We start from the raw sequence: 17,113 nt of genomic DNA on the forward strand, positions 1-17,113 counted from the left end.
AATTAAGTGAAACTGAATCTCGGCCTGATTCAATGAAGTCTACAAGATGTACATATATTTTTATTATTTTAAGTACATATGTATGTACATTACTGGTATCTTTATCTAAAAGAATGCCGAGGTATATATGTATGTATGTAAGTATATGTGCACTCCCATACCTCCCTCTGCAGAACGAAGACATCTTGTATTCATATTTGCATGCATAGCCTAGAAAAATCGTATGCTTCACCAAAATAATCAATAACTGAAGTACATATGTATATATGTGTACGTATGCGTGCATACCTCGCATAAAAATACGAGTAGGATGTAGAAATGAAATATTGCATGCAAAATAGAGATTTTCTTAACATACAATTTTACCTTCATTTTTTTACTAAAAAACAAAACAATACCTACGAGAAGCACTCAACGATGTAGTTAGCATTGAATTTTGTACGAATAAAGGAGACAAATTAATGAATAGAACTTACAATTCTTGGTATAAGTATGTAAAAGCAAAATATAGAAATATAAGTAATATGTTTTGCAAGTACGTGCATATGTATGTATGCATGCATACCTCGATGTATTGCTGTGGATAGTAAAATGTACTTGTAATACGCAGATTATCCAGACACTGCAGCAATTGCGACCTTGCAACCAGGTACTGTACACTAGGCCGTACCATAAAAAAAGTTCACCTTACACCCTGAGTCTAAATTATTATTTTTTGTTGCCTACTTATTTACGCTTTTCAGCATATCTTCTCCGATCTTAAAGTATGATATATGGATGTTCTTGTCTCCACGAGGCATTTTTTTGTTCCAAATTTAATTGACCTCAAGAACCCCGATCTAGTACTTACCTATCGGAACTCATTTCCTACCACCCTAAATCAGAAAATTAAAGCTCGCCACAAATCATTAAAATTTTTTCTATGGAAATATTTCGTTTCGAAGGCAATTGCATTTTTTTTTTGGCCAAACGTAGTGCTTTCCTTTTTAAATTTTTCTTCAGCATTTATAGTTTGATCTTAAAGTATGATAAGTTCTTGTTGCGAGGAGAATTTTTTTTTGGTTTCGGAGTTCATCTATCGAAAACTGTGCTGAGTACATAGCTTTTCAGTAGTTCCAGACTGGCTGCAAAATAACCCGACAAAAATTTTTTTTTGGAAAAAGTCGAAAAATTAAAAAACAAAAAAAATAAAATTAATTGTTCTGAGTAGCTTTCCAATAGTTTCGGAGTTACTTAAAAGGAAATCTCGAAAAAGTTAAATGTTTGAAAAAGTAAAAATTAAAACTGAGTAGCTTAACAATAGTTCGAGAGTTCCTGAAAAAAAACTTTCTGCAAAATTAAGGCGAAAACAAAATTTTTTTTCACATAAGTCGAAAAAGGTAAACTTTTGAAAAAAAAAATAAAAATATGACTTTTCTGAGTAGCTTTTCAGTATTTCTAGAGTTCCTGAAAAGGTAAAAAAAGGTACTAAAAAAGTTTTTTTGGATAAAGTCGAAAAAGTAAATTTAAAAAAAATTTATTGTTCTGAGTAGCTTTACGATAGCTCCAGAGCTGCTTAAAAGGAAAAAAGTTCTGCAAAATCAAGCCAAAAAAAATTTGTTCAAAAAAGTCGTAAAAATTTAATTTTTGAAAAAATAATTAAAAATTAAGATTTTCTGAGCGGCTTTTCAAAATTTCTAGAGGAAAAAAAAACACCTATGTAAAACTACACGAAAAAAGCATTTTTTCAAGAAAGTAGAAAAAGTTAAATACGATCTAAAAAAAAATAAAAATTAAAACTGTTCGAAGTACCTTTTCAATTCCGAGTTTCTGAAACGAAAAAAAAAAAACATTTTTTTTAAGTCGAAGAAGTTTAATTTTTGGCAGAAAATTTAATTAATTAAACTTTTCAGGAGTTCTGGAACTACTGAAAAGCTACTCAGAACAATTTTATGTTAAGCCAACTTCAGAGACCTTAAAGGCGACCTCTAGGCTCAGCCTATTTTATAAATTGCCTTACAAAAATAGTGTAGGGTGTACAGCGAACTTTTTTTGTTTGCTTGAAATATGGTACGGTCTAATGTATACGCCTAGGCGTAGACGTACCTGTATTTATTTCTACAAATACTCATAAATAATTTAGCTCTTAGTGACAGAAAATTCACGCAAATATATTCTTTTATAAATATTTAGTTTCATAAAATCAAACGAATGCCCTTGAGACTTTCATCATGTAAAACAGCGAGATTTTCTTTTTTAATGCGAAATATAAAGAAAATTTGTTTGAAATTATTATATTCTTAAGGAATTTCATCTTAGAAAATGAAATTCGTATACTCGCACAGAGTATACAAAATGCTTTTGTATTCCAAGCAAACTAGTTTTTTGGTGAGAAGTAGATACTAAAGTTCTTAAGTTCATATACTCACACACATACGCATACTTATTTATGCCCATTGAAAACCATTCATATAAATAACTTTGCAAATGTACTTATTATGCTGTAATGCCTCGTCTGCAATTTACTTCAACTGTCTGACAAGTCATTTTTAGTTCTCATTGTCGCGTCCTCATCACTGCTCTCCCACACCCACCCAGTGCACTAAGCCTGACTACATTTATTTTTATACATACATACATACATATGTATGACATGTGCCTGTTGTAAATGTCAACCGCATTTCTTAGTGAACTATTTATTTTTTTCTTAAAAAATCTAGCAAACGTCTACACTTTTAGTATGTGTTCACACAATATACGTATGTATATACGAGGGCAATTTTTATTAAGCTCGACACATTAAAGGCCGTTTTCTCAAGTAGGTTTTAAAATTTATCTGTCCTTCAAACACTTTTTTTTCAGAAAAAAATTTGGCGACCTTAACGGTGGCAGTCACTTGTGCGTTGGGTACGATCACAACGGAACTCAGTAAACCACTTCTTAAGCATTGAAATTGATGGTGCAGAATCCCTTAAGTATTTACAAGTCTTTTCTTGGTTTCGGTTATGGAACTTTTATGCAACAAATAATGCTCAATCAGCACACCAAATTCACTTTTTCAATTTCCGGTCAAATTCTCCAGGTTGTCTGCCAAACACAAAATGAATGGCGCAGCTTGCTCAAAATTTTACAGTAGTCTGTTAATTTATGTCAGTTGACGGGACTGACTTTTCAAATTGTCCTCGTATAACTATTCATATATAAGTATGCATACATACATGTACATATACATATACACTCACTTATCGCATTTGAAAATGTATAGAAATTTATGAATTTTATTAAGAATTTCAATTTACGCTACATACAGATGTAGGTATTTTCTTTGGAAGTGATACTTGAAATATTTTTGTGCCCAAGAGATTATTATTATATGAAAGAATAAGTTTACATGATGACGCTGAATGTTGAAACTAGTTAAAATGTGTGTATGTATGTATATACGTTGATATATGTTCATGTAAGGAATTACGCATGTTAGTTATCTGAAGAATGTTTCTTATTTTAAAGCAATAGTGATTTAGAAGTATTCATTAAGAGATTCATAAAGATTTTGCCAAGTGGTACTTGTAACAGACGTCAAGCACATATACCTTCATATGGGTGTTTCCATGTAAATTTAAACCACGACTGAAAAATAAAAACAACTGAATTTTTATAATGTGGTACTATTTACAGCTTATTGAAATTTTAAAACTCAATAAGGGAAGAGTAAAACTGAATGAAATAAACTTTTTTCTCTTTCCTAATAACTAAATTAAGCGAACATAAACATTACTATTTCATCTTAAAATTAAATTTGCAATGACAACTAAATATAAAAATGAGAAAAGGGTGAAGCTAGAGCTCGAATAACGGTATTTTTTTTATTTGCTTTTGATAGTAATTTAATGTCGCCTACGTTATGCAGAAACATTGTTTGTCTATGTAATTTACATATATACTATCGTACCCGGCGAACTTAGCCTCGCCCAAAAATAATTTTTTGTAGGAAAATGTTGGTAGATCACGACTTCCAGTGGCACATTTATGACGCATATCTTCCATTGCCACTTTAAATAGCATAACGAAAGCGTTGCGTCCGTGAAGAAGTTCTTGCATTTTTCCAATGATCTAGCGTTTCATAGCACAGTTAATCGCACAACGCTGATCAGTTTCGATATTAGAGTTGCCAGCGAAATAAATTTGAATTAATATTTTTTTTTTTTTGCTGATGGTGTTGTGCATTTTCTTCCATACATATTAAGTATGCTCGACACTTTAGTTTGTATGGGAGAAAATGCCTAGCACCATAAGCAAAAAAAATTATTAAAAACACTGGTTTACAGCAAAAATGTTCTCTGGATGGCACTATGTATACAATTCCTATGTAGAGTTGCTCAGTGATTCCGAAGATCGAGTTATTCGCGCAGGTTGCGCAATTCACTTCCGAGTGAATCTCAACCCCTGCCAATTTGAATTCAAAGCGAAATTTACTCAAATTCACTCGGAAGTGAATTGCAGAACCTGCCGGATTATTTTTTTTTATGGATACGTTTTCAGATATTTGCAAATTACCGTTATTCAGCTTAAAAAAGTAGTGGTTTCCCTTAATCACGTATATCGTACGAACAAATTTAACAATCTTAATATGAAATACGGCAAATGCAAGCTAATAATAAAACATAACAGGTTCTGTGCCAAATCTTTGCATTTGTGCTAAAGCCTATTCTGTTACAAAAAAAAAAAAAATCAAGTTACTAATGAAGAAAATCGATGGATAAATAAACAAGTAATGAGTGGTCAAATGAAAATGCGCAGAGATTTTTTGTATGAAATATGAGCATAAAAGCGTGCTACTTAGGTGTACATGGCGCATGAGAAACATTATTTCCTGACACTTTTGTTTGTATGGGAGAAAGTGCCTAGCACCATCAGCAAAAAAAATTTTTAAAAATCAATGCGATTTCTAGCGTCTTGAAATTTGCACTTTCAAATTTTTGAGTGTAATAGTTAAAGTTTGTTGAATTTTCAAAATTTTTGTATGTACAAAGTTTAAAATTTGGATTTGTGTGGCGCTGGTTAGATAAGAATAGCCAAAACTAGTCAAAAATTTCACTTGACTTAATCCGCTGACCACAACTGTATGTACGAGTAGGTATTACTAGTACTGGAGTAAAAATATAATTATTGCTTTAAAAAAAAAAAAAAATGTATAAAAATTCAAAACCTTTCCAAAACCCTGGGATTTTTGTGGAAAAAAACTAATCCGACATATCCGTTATTCAAATCGATGTGTATTTAAAAATGGCATATTATAATTAAATTTCTGGATTAGTAAGAAAAATCAATTTTCGTATGAAAAGAATTACATAGAAGCAGCTGGCCTTATTAACCAAATATCTAAAAAAATTGCCTTCTGTTTATTAAAAATAGATTAGATAGTTTGGCCGAGCTTCTCCTCCGATTTGTGGCGTGCGCCTTGATGTTGTCACACAAAAGGGAAGCGGACCTACAGTTTTACGCCGACTCCGAACGGCGTTTGTATTTTTAAGCGAAGCTATTTTTCATGGCAGAAATACACTCGGAGGTTTGCCATGGTCTGCCAAGGGGTGACCGCTATTAGAAAAATGCTGTTTTTTTTAGGTTGGGTTGCACCTGGCTTGAACCCAGGCCCTGCGTAGTGATAGTGCGCACTGTTAACGACTCCACCACTGTTTATTACGCATTAAAAACTTAATAACAATAAAAGTTCAATTGTTTACATATGAATCTGTTCGATAGTGCATATTATTGCAAATATTCTAAGGTACAAATATTTTAAATCGGTCAATGTTTACTACATTTCCATAAAGCTTTGATACATGTCTTTAACTTAATAAATTAACAATTGTAAAGCTGCCAATATAAGCTTATAACTCCAATACATACATACATAAATGCTTTAACAATAATTTTAAAGTCTCATAAAAATTCAATTGGCAATTTTATAAAACTTGGAACTTAACCTAAAAATCTCAAACGTGTACATACATATGTATGTATCTCAACTCATATTGTTGCAAGTTTGGCACTCAAACAATAAAACACATACCTCTAGATATGAGTCCATATTGTATGTAAAACTACTTATCGTTTTGCAAAGTGGAACCATCTTCATTGCTGGAAGGTGAAATTTTCAATTTTTCCAACTCAGGTACTCGACCGGATATCGAAATATCAATGAATTCCGCATCGGGATCAATTGACAAACCGCCATCTGCAGCAGCTAGGTCATTTACGGCAATATCATTGGACAAATTTTTCGGTACAGCATCAAGCGAGTCAATTTCATTACCCAAGTCATTCTTGTCATCCTCCTTCTTTGCCAGATCTTTTTCCAAATCAGCCCATTCTGATTCGAACACGGGATTCATTTCTACAATTTTTTCTTGCTCATCGTCGTCGGATGATGCATCCTCGCGATTCTTATTGCTGTCATAATTTTGGTCGCGTTTCTCATTGGGCTCGACGTCACCAGGCACATCAACCACCTCACCAACAGATGCTTCGGGCTCGGTAACTTCAGCAATTTCAGCTATTTGAGCTGCGGCTTCTTCGACATTTTCTGCTACCTCTACAAGTTCTTCTTCCGCGCTTTGTTCTCGTTTTCCATTGCCTGCTTCTGCCTCTTCAAGACTATTGTCTGTAACAAATGTAGCACTTAAGTTGGCGGCATCGTCTTCATTTGTTTCTGGCAGCATTTTACTTATTAATTTAGTCAACGATGGCTAAAATTTCGGTAAACGTTAAAATGCGAGAATTCTAAAATAATAGTGATTATACGTACAAATATTCAAATTTGAAGCCGAGGCTAGTGATTGCTCGTTGTTAATGGTTAACTGCTAGAATGATTGCTTAATCACACCTAGATCTGCTTATATACAAACGGATCAGTAAACAAAAGCAACATCTCGTGCTCATACTCCCTCTCTCTCAACGCGTCAACTAAGCAAACAATCGCCCTGCAGTGAAAACCGAAATCAGTTAGAAAAAAATACCAGTTCATTAACTGGTATGAGCTATTGCGCGGTTCGACAATTTCGTATAACTTATGCGACCAGCAACATCTACCTTTGAATCCTCAAAGTCAAAACTAAAACGCACTTAACTGCTTTTCTCATAAATGGATATCGAGTGATGACTACCGCTTCTGGTTCTGATAACGAAGGTTCGAATTCAATTTAAGGTAAATAATATTTTTCAAATTATGTACTTAAGTAAGTAAATATCAAATAATTCCTTTTAGAGAGAAGTTACAAATTTGTGAGTTTAATTTCATTTGGAAATATTTAAATCTAAATACTTAAACTGCCGGTTTCTCGAAAGCAATTTAAGCGAAAAATTATATTTTTCTGGCAGTTCCCATATTAAACTCAAATATAAAAAAATAATTTTTCACTACAATTGTTTTCTTGAAACTGGCTATAATTATCATAGAAATTAAATGAGATTAAAAAAAAATTATTTATACAAAAATTCTTAAAAAACAATTATTAAAATTACAGTAAAAAACTCAAGCATCTTATTAAAAAGAACTGGCTATAATTATCATAGAAATTAAATGAGATTCCAAAAAAAAAATTGTATAAAAAAAAATCTTAGAACCAAAACAATTAAAATTACAATTAAAAACTCAAGTATCTAATTTAAAAAAAAAAACTTAATACTGTTTTTAGTTCCTTGTCAGATTTGCAAATTGGCTGTAATTAATACCTTCTTGTGTGCATCGATACGTTTCTAATAAAAAATTGATTACACGGTGTTACACTGACCACGAACTTTTTAAATGACCTAGTACAGGTTTTAATTCACGAAACTGAGTTTAAAATTTTTCTAACACCCTCTAACTCTCGACTTCTTCCTAAAAAACCATTTTACAGAACTTCTCGCACCAAATAATTTTTAGCTCGGTTATTTTTTTTATTCAATTTTAAGTTTTTAGAAGGCTTCGGAAAGAGAAATACTTATACTATTTTATGAAGTAATAAGTTTCGTGAGGACAGTGCAAATATGTGGGAAATTTTTCGAATAAATCTGAAATTTACTCCAATTTTTATTATTTTTTCTAATTTCTAAAAATTTCGAAGAAAATAGCCTATTTTAGTTATTACTTCCAAAAGAATGTTTCATTCCGAGGTAAAACTAGGTGCCATTTATAAAAATCAGTAGACACATTCGGAAGTAATGAATTTTCTAAAAAAAAAATCCAAAATCACTTCAATGCAATTTCAAAGAAAATGTGAATCAGTTGGATTGAGGTTTCAATAGTTCGTCTAGGAAAACTTCAATTTGCCTCTTTAGAAAAAAATGATTAAAAGAGGCTGTTTTCTTCTAAAGTTTTGGCAAAAAATGTTGTAGACGTAGAAAATTTAATAAAAATGGGTGTAAATTTCAGATTTATTCCAAGAATCGACCACATATTTAAAATATTCTCAGAAAACTTATTATTTCTTTAAATATAAAAAAATATTCTTCTTTATTAGGACATGCAAAAACTTAAAATTGGTTAAAAAATAACCGAACTAAAAACCTTTTATTGCCGGAAGTCATGAGAAAATGGTTTTTTAAGAATACATTCAAAATTCTGAATACAAGTACATCGAGTAATAAATCGCCAGACGACATTTTAGTGTCAGCAATAAAAATGCTTGAACAAAAAGATGACAAATGGACAGTTTCCGGGCAATATATGGCAATGCAGATGAGGAATATTTCTGCTGGAAAGTTGATTTGCCAAAAACTCCACCATCGGAAACTCGTCCATTGCAGACAACATCAATATATACGAATTTATACTCTGCGTCTGCAATAGCCATTAGGACTATGCCATGAGTCCCTTTGTAATTAAAGTAGGCACTTCCGCATCGCGTCGGAGCTTCCATTAGGATGTGCTTCCCATCAACTGCTCCTATGCAGTTGGGGAAATTCCATTTTTCATTGAATTTTCTGGCGATTTCATTCCATTGATCTTCATTGGATGGAACCTAAGAAATGAATAATGTAAAATTAAATTTTTCGTTTATACTATAATGGGTGTATATTTACCTGCAAATATTCATCTTTGAGTGTTTTGTAAATTGCATCACAAACTTCCGGTATGAATAAGGATATAGTGTTGGGCGCAATACGAAAAACTACAGATAAGCTTTTAAAACTGTCCCCTGAAGCGAGAAAGCGCAGTGTACAAGCCAAACGTTCACAGTCTGGAACCGCTTTTCGCATATTTGTATCATTCTTTTTTACAAATGGAGAAATCTTTTTAAGAAGTTCGTTGAAAGTCGTTTCGTTCATACGTAAGTAATTTTTAAACAAATATTTTTGATTATTTATTTCCCGGAACTCGCGCAAAGCGCCCTCGGTGCACCTTTTAAGGAGCCATTCGTTCACCCAAACACTTCGTGGAGTCATATTTCTTTTCTTTCTAGGAATACTATTCTCTTCAAGACATCTTTTCCGTTTTATATAATAACAAATGTATATAATCGCTGCGAGTTTCTTTTGCCTTTGCGTATCCATTATTTTTTGTATATTTCACTTAAAATCTCACAATATGTATCATAGATGCAAAAGTATGGTTGACAACTGATCAGCTGTTTAAGTATTTATGACCAAATGGTTAAACCGTGTGTATGAACGTGGACAATATTTGTCACTTTTCTGTCGTGTGCAAATGTGTGACAAATCATTTGGAGCTTTAGCAGCCAAATCGCCTGATCGCAAAACAAATCATTTGCACATCGATATCCAAATGCGCAAATGTGAACGAATCTAAATTTGGCATTTTCTGTACAAATGTACAAATCGTGTGATCCCTGCTTCAGTTACATTATAAACTCAAGCATGGGCAGTCAACGCACCAAATTTTGCAACGTAAAAATAAAAAAATAATAGGAGAGTCACACTTTTATTTGTGAAAATTTCCCAATTTTATATCTGAATTATATGCATATTTGGTTAGAAAATATGTACGATGGTCCTTGTTTTGCATTTGCATAATCTACACAACATATGGTAACCTGATGTTTGTTCATAAACCAGCGAAAGTGATGTGTCCGAATAAAAGCTGTCGAGTCATGCGAAAGTTCGAACAAATTGAGAATTGCCCATACCCAGTTTTAGCATCGAAATATCCAAATTCAGAGGAAGTATCAATTATAACATTTGGTTCCATCCGTGACCCAGCATGCGAAGAAATGTTCAATGAATTGGGTGGTGACAGTTATTTCGAAAGAATAAAGTTTACAAGTCAAAACTTTTCACCCAACAAGAATTAAATGGTTTGATAAGGAACCTGGCATTATTTGAGAATCTGATCAAGTATTGGCTTATGGATTAAAAGAAAACTAATTTTGGCGCTGGGAACAAAAGTGGCGTTCTATTGGCAAAAAAGCAAGACTAGATACCATTTTTCAATTGGGAAAATGATACCTATTGCTTTTTATTCAAATGCACATTTACACAATGGTAACAGGTTTAGTTCCCAATGCCTATTCTGCAAAATAAAATAAAAATATTAAATTCAAATTAGTACAGCAAAGAGAACATACCAAATACTTATGGATTTAATGTCTATGAGACAGGTAGTGCAAAGAATCCACACTGGGAAAAAAGAGGTCGGCTGTGAGTTAGGAATGCGGAATATCGTAGGTCCACTCTATTGTCCCCTTGAACATAAAGCTTGGCCTTGTAAAAGAGTTTACCAACAACTAAATTAGCCAATGTTTTTCTTACATAATGAGACAATTTCCTGGTCCTGGTACAGACAAGATAAAAGCGGGAATTTTCGTTGGCTCACAAATATGGATATTAAAAAAGGATGCTGATTTCTTAAGTGCAAAAAACGATTTGCAATGTCCTCCGTGGACTTTTTTAAGTTACTGAAAATTGTATGGAAAAATGTTAGTCAAGTAACTACTCCGAAATAGTAAACGACATGCTGGAGAGCTTAAAAACATAAGATGTAGTGTGGCCATAAAAGTGCACTACGCACACGGTCATCTTGACCAATTATGGTCAGTTTTATCTAAAAAATGTGGAAGAGAAGTACCAAGGTCGATGGGATAGTCATATGATGCCTGACTATCGCTCACCTCATTCACGAAAGTCGCGAAAGAGAAAATTTGTGTACCCGATGGCAATAAATGCAGTTTATGATTCTAAAAGAATTATAGCTCCTTGCCACCAAAACCACTGTTCACCAGTGTAATTGGTGACCCTTTTAGCCCATGAGGGCCTTCATAACATCGTTCTAATTGGTAGTATATATTCTAGTACACATGTGAAAGCTTTCCCTGCAGGGCATCTACACCAGTGGTTGACTTTAGAGAGAGTGAAAATGTGTTTGTGGGCGCAGAGTAGTTGCGCTACAGTGGTGCAAAAAGCGAAATGTAAAGGCTAGATGTGACAGGCTTGCGAAAGAAGAATACTTATAATAAGTATAGAGCTTCAATAGATACAACTACTTGATATGTGCGCCGAGCTGTGTTTCAATAACAACGTCCAGCTTGCTATTAGCCCTTCTGGTTTGTTTCGATTTTGCCCCTTAAAATTTGTTGGGTCATTCTAACCCAATTTTATAAACGTATACATTTCAAGAAAGGGAGCCATTATTCTAATTTTAATTCAGTAATTTTTATGCAACTTAGTTAATTTCATACGCATTGATGTTATTTTTATATAAGCACTTTTGGAATAAAGTTACAAGTTTTTTATTGCGTTTTTTTAATTGGTATTTTATTGAATTAAGTGTAAATAGATAATAGAAACGTAGATTTCTTTCACATAATATCGATTCAGAAAAGTTTCCGAATTTATCACCTCATTTCAAGTTCCACTATGTAAATAGTCTTTTCCCCAAATATACACGGTGTATCAGAATCAACCGTAAATGAAAGATTTTTGCATATGGACCAGATTCTCTTAGACAATGAAATTAAAAATGATGAGGAGATGTGGTGATCTCCGAAATAGCTGCTATAACTTCTACCGCTTACACTTTGTTGCTTTTTCAACTTTTCCTAATAAACAATCGTGGTACAAAGCTCAATAAAAATATACAAAAAATTAAAAACTGTTTGAATCCAAAATCAAAAAAATTTAATGGGTCCGTTTCGAAAAAAAAAAACAATTTTTTTAATTTTAGTTATTTTTTTAGTATAATTACATATAATTTATATTATTTTTTTTGACCTTATGACTACTTTTATTTTTCAGACTTTAAGCTTGTTTCCTTATCGTTTAAGCTGCAAATCATGACATGCGTACTTTAGTACATTGGTCGAAATTCTGAGAAATGATGCCAATTGTTCCTATCATTATATAGCAACGTTTCTTAACTTAAACATTTACATGGTTGCATTTTAATTCATTTTAAATAAAAGTAATAAAAAAGTAGTAAAAGAATAATATAAATTAATATGTAAACGTTTTATAGTAAAAAATTTAACTAAAATTAAGATAAATTCGGTTTTTTCGAAAACCACCCGTTCTATTTTTTTTTTTTAATTTTGAATCCAAACCGTTTGCAATTTTATTGTCTAGCAAAATCAGGTCAATACGCCGATAAGCAACAACCTTTCATTTACGGTTGATTCAGGCGCACCGGGTATATTTGGGAAAAATATTTTACATATTAATTTATATTATTATTTTACTATATTTTTACTACCTTTATTGATTTTTATCTAAATTATGTCATAATTGAGTCAATTCGGTTGGATTGATAAAAATTGTTTTCTGGAATGTTACTTGTTTTGAGCGATGGTTTCTAGAGCCATAGAGAACTTAGTGCCAAGCATATTAACTGACTAACTAAATAAACTAAATAAAATTTGTAATCAAAACTGCCCAGAAACGCTGTGTGTGGCTGAGAAATGTGTTCGCCTTTTAGGAACCAAATTAATGATAATATCAATGAATGGAACAACGCAATTGTTGATTATAATTACTTAACTTGAAAATTGGAGTCATTTCAATTCAATCATAGGTAAGGGTTAAATTGTTGCAAAACTTGCAAATAAAAGTGTATTTAGTAAATATCGTTAATATGCATTGTTTTCTTCTTTTTTAACAACATACATACTACTTTATTAAATTTGCATTTCTAGCATTTACAATTTATTTCAACAAAATTTGTTAAAATATTTTTGCTGTGCAGTTGCCTCTTCGATTAGACCCTATATATTGAGCAAAGATAGGTGTATCTCCACTTTGCTTTATTGACTGCTCGTGTGTAGTCAGAATAACGCCTTCTGATATTGTATACCCCCTTTTTGTTAACAGATATGTGACATAAGAGACATTGCATTTCACCAAAGTCATTTCAAATCATAATGTATTTTTTGTCGGTCATACATGAGTAATTGCCCACTGTCGCACAAGTAAATAATCTACGCACCCACTATGTTGTTTCGTTGTTGTCAGAACGACAAATTGGAAGAGCGTAAAAATGCGTGGATGAGCGCACTGCTCTCATGAGTAGACTTTGCTGATCAGTGATGTAGGCACACAAACTCACATGTATGAATGTACATTAAAGTGGTCCAAAAATGTATGAAAAAACAATGTCGGATGTTTAATGCCTCCACCCCCTAGGATGGTTCTATACCGAAAAAATATACCCCTTTTTTATTATGAAAAAAAGGGAGTGCTCAAAGCACTCAAAGTGTTTCATGTATTTTATATGTGGAAAAACAACTTTTCGTAGAAATAGTGTAGAATTCGTGAAAATCAATATTTTTTTGCTTATCTTCAGGATATTCCCAGTTATAATACCCAATTGTTTCTTGAACCATTTTTTAATGGTAACTATATTTTATAGGTTCTCTAAAATCCCCAGAAAATGCTATGAGGACCAATAAAAAATCTTTCATATTAAAAAAATTTTCAATAGGTAATTGGATATCAATATTGCAAGGCTGTTGAAGAGAATCGCAGTTTATCGATCGAAAAGTATTGATTTTCAAGAATTTTATACCATTTCTATTAAATTTGTTTTTTTCCCCATATAAAATCCAAACTTTAAGCGCTGTGAGCACTCCCTAAATATTTTTTGATTTCAAAATTAAGATAGGGGTATATTTTTTCGGTTCAGAACAATCCTGGGGGATGGCGGCATTAAGATTCCGACTTTATTGTTTTTGGACCACTCTAATGTACATATGGCATACTAAATACAAAACAGTCACAACTCAGATATCTAAAAATTTCAACAGAGTTGTAAAACTGCAGAGGCAACGTCATTGACAATAAAAGAGTCATAACAGCATGTTTTTTAAACTGAAAACGGATGTTAAAGATTTTTTAACAGCAGTTCGAGATGTTTACTGTCCATTTATATGTGCATATGCATGGTAAGAAGTCGATTTAGGAAAATTTTGAGTAGTGACTCTTTTGTATTTAGTGTGTAATAAGTAAATGCATCCATACATACAATACTCACAACAAAATCAAAGCGGACTTAGGGCCGTTTTCTCATCTAACCTTTAGTTTACCGGTCACTTTATCGTCTCGATATACGAGTTTTCGTTTTCTCATCAGCGCATTAATTTCTCGAATCGATAAACTGTTGCTCACCCGATGCAACCTTTAAAATTTGTACCCAACTTTAAATTTTGGTTTGGTTTTGGTTCATGAGTCAGATATATTAGATATTTCAACCAAGGTTTTGGTTTTTGCTAGCAGTTGCTCTTGCTCTATATTTGCTTATGTTGCATTGCCAACCTTTGAAATTTTATGACGAATGTAGTGAAGTCTCACTCTCGGAAATGTAGTGAAGTTTCACTCTACGGAATAACAAATTTATTTTTACAGGTAAGATAAGACAACGAAAACACTTTAAAGTGAGGAACAATTTATCTGCCCTGTTAGTAAAGGCAACTTTACTGCTTACATTAGAAAACGGCCCTTAGCCGGCTTGAGTCACTATTTAGTATTAACATGCTACTCATGTTGGTGTTTTTTTTTACAAATCACAGTAAAATTGCTCTCTATGATTTTGAAGTGGCTTACTCATTTATATTCCACTGCATTGCCATGAGTCACCTTCAGCGACGCTTTGACAATATTTCCTGAACAAATATACAAAAATTAAACAAAAAAATCATACTCGTCAAAAGCTAACCACAGTCGCGTCGGACGGCAGCACATGTCGCTTGCTGGCGGTTAAAGTCGTATAGCATTTCTGCTACTATACATATGGACATACATATATACTCGTATTAGTTGCACCCGAATATAACACGTGGCAGCTTATAGGTACTTATTTCCGTACTTTATTCACTATTTATTATATTAACTCAATAAAATGATTTTTTTCTAAAAGATATATCGAACCCTAACCGCGAAAGTAATGTAAGCATAATTTTTGACGTAGAATACGTCTTACGTTTCGGTATGGGTGCCATGCTCAAATGTTGTAGTTGTAATTTTTAGAGCTTCACTACAACTGTTATTACACGAGAACTAATGAAGCGATTTCTAAGAAAAATTTGACGTTTCAAAGCTGAAATTCCAAACCTATTTTATTTTTGTATGTCATAAATTGGTAATCTTTTTTATTACGAAAATGCTCGAAAAATTCTCGAATGATTTCGTTTTTCCTCTAATCAAAAGTTTAAGTTATTTCCTTTTGTTTGGTATGTGGGAAGTATTGGTTGATATCCTTTAAGTATGTTTATGTTACTAAAACAAATGGACATAAATGATGTTCCATACAAAATCACTTCGTCATCATTATGAAAACACGTGCCTATGCTGGGAGAGAGAAGGAGACAAAAAGTATGTGTGTGTGTAGGTAATTCGGCTTTTGAGTAACAGATGGCGCAGCTCCGTAGAAATATTTATAACCCAATCGCAGCACATGCATGTACATACATACGTACATAAGTTGATTGCACTTAATGCGGATCTATAAATTATAGTTACGATGAAAAAATGCTTAAATAAACAATTGGGTATTATTACTGGGAATCTTCTGCAGGCAGGGGCGGATCCAGCGGGTTGGTTTTGGGGGTTAGAACACACCCCGTGCGTCGGCCACTGACTGACACGTAGTTTAACACCCAAAACCCCCCGCTGGATCCGCCACTGTCTGCAGGTAAAGAGTTTTCCGATAGAAAAATATTAATTTTTAAGAATTCTATACCACTTCTTCGAAATGTTGTTTTTTCGCCATATAAAATACATGGAAAACTTTGGGCGACGTCTAAATATTTTTTGATTTCAAAATATAAAAACAGGGGTATGTTTTTTTCGGTATAGAAAAACAATTTTGTTTATCAAAATTAAAAAAAGGTCAATTTTAATGGAATAAGTAAAAAATATATGTAAAAATATGTTATTTTTTATTATTTTATTAAATAGTAAGGGTTTTTAGCTTTCGAAAAAAGAAATAAAATCCTCCAAATTTTTTGCACTTTTTGAAGAAATGCATTTTTTGCTAATACATAAAATCATGTGTTAATTTTTTTGTCAGTGCCATCAGATCTGTACGACTCGTTCTATTTTCAAGAATAAAATGTCAGATTGAAAAGCTTGACCTCTAGACAATAGATTTTTATTAATTTTTTAAAGAGTTGCCACATGTTAAAAAATTAAAAAATTTTTTTTTTTTATTTAAATGAATTATTAAGAGATGGGTATCAATTGAAATGTGCATGAAAATGGTTTATTTCTTAACTACATGTAGAGGGTTTCCATCTGTTAAAAAGATCAAATTCCATTGGCATTAAAGGAATTAAGTTATTGAAATATATAGGTACCACCATATGGGAGTCACACGAAAGACGTTTAAGAAGGTTTTAGCTTGCAAATATTACGAAGAGCGTTGCCACCTGTTTGTAGAGTCAAATTTAGTTAAAATAAAATAATAATTGTGTCAAACCAAAGGTTTACGACATCGTATTTGCTATTTTATTACAAATACATACATTGTCAATCAGTAATTTGTTCTGATTACATTCCTTTAAATTACTGGGCTCTTAAATTAACTCAGGAATGTTTTTACTCTTCACTTTTTTCTTCCTTAATGTTTTTTTTTTCTTTTGGTTGATACCCATATTGATATACATATTTCAGCTAGCTTATTTACTTAGTTAGAGTGAATTTGATTTTT

General features: G+C 32.4%; 1 protein-coding gene across 1 annotated transcript; it reads right to left on the bottom strand.

Moving 5' to 3' along the window:
- Positions 1-6,034: 6,034 nt before the first annotated feature.
- LOC118750496 lies at positions 6,035-6,845 on the bottom strand. Its single transcript, XM_036485209.1, has 2 exons — positions 6,788-6,845; positions 6,035-6,728 (listed from the first exon to the last, which is right to left on the bottom strand). Exon 2 carries the CDS (start codon positions 6,699-6,701, stop codon positions 6,084-6,086), a length of 618 nt encoding a protein of 205 aa, XP_036341102.1. The 5' UTR covers positions 6,702-6,728; positions 6,788-6,845; the 3' UTR covers positions 6,035-6,083.
- Positions 6,846-17,113: the final 10,268 nt, after the last annotated feature.

Source organism: Rhagoletis pomonella, unplaced genomic scaffold (genome assembly GCF_013731165.1).
Source record: "Rhagoletis pomonella isolate Grant_MI unplaced genomic scaffold, Rhpom_1.0 Rhpom_scaffold_00269, whole genome shotgun sequence".
NCBI classification, from domain to species: domain Eukaryota; kingdom Metazoa; phylum Arthropoda; class Insecta; order Diptera; family Tephritidae; genus Rhagoletis; species Rhagoletis pomonella.

Excerpts from the sequence above, each read along its gene's own strand:
- LOC118750496 (XM_036485209.1), bottom strand. The coding sequence starts at position 6,701 with ATGCTGCCAGAAACAAATGAAGACGATGCCGCCAACTTAAGTGCTACA.